General features: G+C 45.5%; 1 protein-coding gene across 1 annotated transcript in view; it reads left to right on the top strand.

The window, feature by feature from the left end:
- LOC126386056 (pyruvate dehydrogenase [acetyl-transferring]-phosphatase 1, mitochondrial-like) overlaps positions 1-3232 on the top strand; it is a 13926-nt gene extending 10694 nt beyond the window's left edge. Inside the window, exons 5-6 of the mRNA XM_050038156.1 lie at positions 1451-2019; positions 2261-3232. Coding sequence (XP_049894113.1) covers positions 1451-2019; positions 2261-2535 — 844 coding nt within the window. The 3' untranslated portion in view covers positions 2536-3232. The remainder of the gene's footprint in view (positions 1-1450; positions 2020-2260) is intronic.
- Positions 3233-4418: the final 1186 nt, after the last annotated feature.

The following is a 4418-nucleotide window of genomic DNA, read 5'->3' as shown; positions in this document are numbered from 1 at the left end:
CTTAGTGTACAAGATTCTCCATGGACTAGCTCCACCTCCACTAAAAGAATTTATAAAGACAAACTTAAATCGATCGACTAGATCAGGATCTAGAGGTGACTGTCTGGTCCCATTCAGAAAAAGTGCTTTTGGGCAGTCAGTTTTTTCATATCGCGCGTCACACTTATGGAACACGATACCAAGTAACGTACGAGACTTACAAACTATTACCTCTTTCAATAAGCATCTAAAACTGTGGTTACTTGAAAATCACAACTGCACTCATAATGAATCTTAAAATCCACTGGATGTGTTGTATTATCACATGTAATTGATGTAATTGATAACTGTATTTTTAATGTATGGGTTGTTTTTTTGGGGGGGGGGATGTTGCTGGTGATAAACCAGTCTTGTGACCCTGTCTGCTAACATACACTTAGTTATGTATGCAAATGTTGTGAAATAGTGCGTACATAATTACAACTATGTATGCTAACCTGTGCAATAATACCTGCACACACACGTCCGTGTGTGCAAAATAAGTGCAATAGGGCAATGTGCAATTTACACCAGCACTTTACAAACTTGTGAATTAGCACTTTGTAACGGGCAATGTGCAATTCTCTTCTTGTATATCTTAACACTCAAGCACTTTAGCACTTGAGCACTTTAGCACTTTTACACTTAAATCCAACTTTCTATGGTCACCTAATTGCTGGTCTGTCATTAGTAACTTGGTTTATTGTTTAATGTTTTTTTTTAGTCCTACTGTACTTTCTATTATTACTGTTTTATTGATGTATATGGCCTTGTTGTCCTGTTGTTTGTTGCTGTCCTGTTTTTATGTGTTTGGCATTAATTGCCGCAGGGACGAAAGATGGAAATTAGCCACTGGCTACAATCTTGCATATTTACACTTGTGTGTTCATCAATATGTACTGTCCCTGTTTTAAAAAATAAAGTCAAAGTCAAAGTGTTCTTTATGGAGACAGGCGAACAGTAAAGACGTGTTCTTTATGGAGACAGGAGGACAGTAAAGACGTGTCCTTTACGGAGACAGGGGGACAGTAAAGATGTGTTCTTTATGGAGACAGGGGGACAGTAAAGACGTGTTCTTTATGGAGACAGGAGGACAGTAAAGACGTGTCCTTTACGGAGACAGGGGGACAGTAAAGACGTGTTCTTTATGGAGACAGGAGGACAGTAAAGACGTGTCCTTTACGGAGACAGGGGGACAGTAAAGACGTGTCCTTTATGGAGACAGGAGGACAGTAAAGGTGTGTCCTTCACGGAGACAGGAGGACAGTAAAGACGTGTCCTTTATGGAGACAGGAGGACAGTAAAGGTGTGTCCTTTATGGAGAAAGGAGGACAGTAAAGGTGTGTCCTTTATGGAGACAGGAGGACAGTGTTGTTTTGAGTAGTTCCTTTTAGTTTTCATCACCAGGTGAATCAACTCTGTCTGTCCACAGGTGGGTGTCTGTCCCTGGGGAAGCGTCCTCTCTGTCCTCCCCCCTCCGGGTTGCGCTGTCCGGCTGCACGGCTTGCATCGCCCACGTCTCCAGGGGCGTCTTGCATGTGGCCAACCTGGGTGACAGTCGGGCTGTCCTGGGCGTCCAGGAGCCGGGTGGACGCTGGTCGGCGGTCAGCCTCACCAATGACCACAATGCGCAGAATCCGGAGGAGCTGCAAAGGATTCTAGGAGAACACCCGCTGTCGGAGCGGAGGACGGTGGTGCGCCACGACCGCCTGCTGGGTCTGCTGCTGCCTTTCAGGGCATTTGGTGACGTCCGCTTCAAATGGAGCGCAGAGATGCTGAGTCGGGTCTACGAGACGCGTCCAGACGTCCTGTCTGCAGTCAGCGAGGCCGTCCGGGCACTGCCATTGCACTACCTGACCCCACCCTACCTGAGCGCCCAGCCAGAGGTCACCTTACACCGCATCAGACCCGCCGACAAGTTCCTGGTCCTGGCGACCGACGGACTCTGGGAGCTGATGCATCGACAGACGGTTGTCCAGCTGGTGGGGGAACAACTGACAGGTGAGCCAATTTCCGAGGGGGACAAAGGTTCTCCTGAGGGGAACAAAGGTCGTCGCGGTCTCTTGTCACAGTCTCGTCATGGTCCCTTGACGCCACCCTATGTTGCCGTCCTGTGTCGCCGCCCCGTGTCACCGTCCCTTGTCACCGTCCCTTGTCATGGACTTTTGACGCTGTCCCATGTCTTGGTCACTTGTCGCGGACTCTTGACTTAGGTTTCTTGATGCAGTTTTTCTCTGTTCAGGTCTTCAGCAGCAGAGACCCATAATTCCTGGTGTGGGCATAACACTGGGCGGCTTGCAGCGCCTCCTGCTGGAGAGGAGAGGGCGGGTCCTGTCAGTGCTGGAGGACCAGAACGCTGCCACCCACCTGCTCCGCCACGCCCTGGGGGACGACGGCTACGGAGCAGTGGCACCAAATCGTCTGGCCAAGATGTTGAGCCTGCCAGCAGAGCTGGCAAGGAGGTACCGCGATGATATCACCATCACCGTCATCCACCTGAACGAGCCCGACCTTTAATCAGAACACCTAAGGGAATTCACCTGCTGGTAACCAGGAGACAAACAGGAAGTCTGTTACATGCTGGTCTGTCCTGTTGCTAATTGTTCTGCTACATAATTTATTGTGTTTAACCCTAACTCAGTATGTCAACCAGTTGCTAACACTAGCCACTCAGCTAATCTTTGCTGTTGGTTTTCTAAAGCTAACTGCTAATGCTACGTAGCTAGTTTTCCAGTGTGGTAATAAGAGAAACAATAACAAGAGATACAGCAATTATTTACCTGAACCAACTGTTTTTATTGTTTTGGAAACGTTTCTGTTTGTTTCATTAAATCAGTTTTTAACTAGTCCATACCCACTGAGTGCACAGTTGCCAACGTACAGTTTCACATGGTGTGTGTTTGGGATACAGGTCATAGGAAATTGCAGATTAAACAGTCAACTGAACCCATTAAGAAGAGCAATGTATTCAGACAGCATGTTTGTGAAGTTGATAGTACGAGTGCTTTATTGAAAGTACAGTAGGGTGACCATATTTTGATTTCCAAAAAAGAGGACACTCGCTCCGGCCACGACATAGCCTACTTAAATGATACTCGCAGTTTACTCAAAGATGCCTTATAATTTTAATATATTTAAAGTTTATATGTATGTTTAGAAAATTCAGTTATATTACAAAATAATATCTCTCAAAGGCAGAAAGCTGTTATTATGCCTAAAAATCTCTCAAAGGCAGAAAGCTGTTATTATGCCTAAAATAATAATCTTTTTACAAGTTTCAATTGTACAAAAATAAATATAAATGTAAAATAAATGTAAAATCTCTGGAATAAAATAATGATAGAAATAATGTCTCTTCTGTATTAGAAAAATCAACTTGTAAAATAATAGCTATCTTTTCAAGTCTTACTGGACAAATAAATAAATAATATGAAATAATGTTCTAAATAATACGTCTTCTGTATTAGAAAATCCAACTTTGAGCTCCCCGGCACCTTTATTAGACACAGAATCATATGTGCCAGCTTTGCACACGGTGCACTCAGCCTCCCATATATCCCGACCAGGTCGGGACAGTAAGTTGGGAATTTTTTCTGCAGTTCATCTGTGAAGCTGCACTTGCGCTTTGGCATCTTGGAAGCTTAGAATAATGCTGCGCCGCCGGTGTCTGCTGCTTCCTCGTTGTGAGTGTTGGAGATCCGCTGACGAGGCAGCCTCTCTGGGATTGCGTGCGTGCGCGCGCACACACACACACACACACACACACACACAAAAAGGAAAACCGGACATTATCATCAATTTGTAAACACCCCCCGGACGCCCCGGACAGGACGTGAAAAGTGGACATGTCCGGGCAAAAGAGGACGTTTGGTCAGCCTAAGTAGTACCATTGCCAATAGTGGGATAGTTAGTGGGCTAAAACTGTACATTAGTAGTTGAGGTAGCACATTGAAAGGCAGATAGTTAAAGTCATTGCCTTATAGAAGCTCAGTTTTAGTAAGTTTTCCAACTTTTGCCAAGAGGGAACTAGATTATGTTCATTGAGTTCCTAGGAAGAGATCGATTTTAAAGAGGCAACAGATAGGATTAGTTTTTTTTTTAGCTTGGCGCCACCTAGCGTCAGCAGTGTTGCTCGCACTGTTGCAAAGACCAAATTGAGCGTGGGGATCAGAGGTAATCAATAAAATGTATCAATCACTGTCCGAGGGCTGCCGTAGAATGGCAGCCAGGATGTCAGCCGACCAACACTCGCTACCCGCTCCCTGGTTGCGGCGATTTGCGATGCTGGCCAGCTAGGAATGAACTAGCAGCCAGTACAGTACAGTCCTCTCTGGTCTAGCTAACATTTAGCCGTGTTACTTACTGATCCATTAGAAAGAAAGCTAGCTGGACATGGGTTT

Source organism: Epinephelus moara, chromosome 24, assembly GCF_006386435.1.
Source record: "Epinephelus moara isolate mb chromosome 24, YSFRI_EMoa_1.0, whole genome shotgun sequence".
NCBI classification, from domain to species: Eukaryota; Metazoa; Chordata; class Actinopteri; order Perciformes; family Serranidae; genus Epinephelus; species Epinephelus moara.
This window is presented reverse-complemented; position numbering and strand designations above follow the sequence as displayed.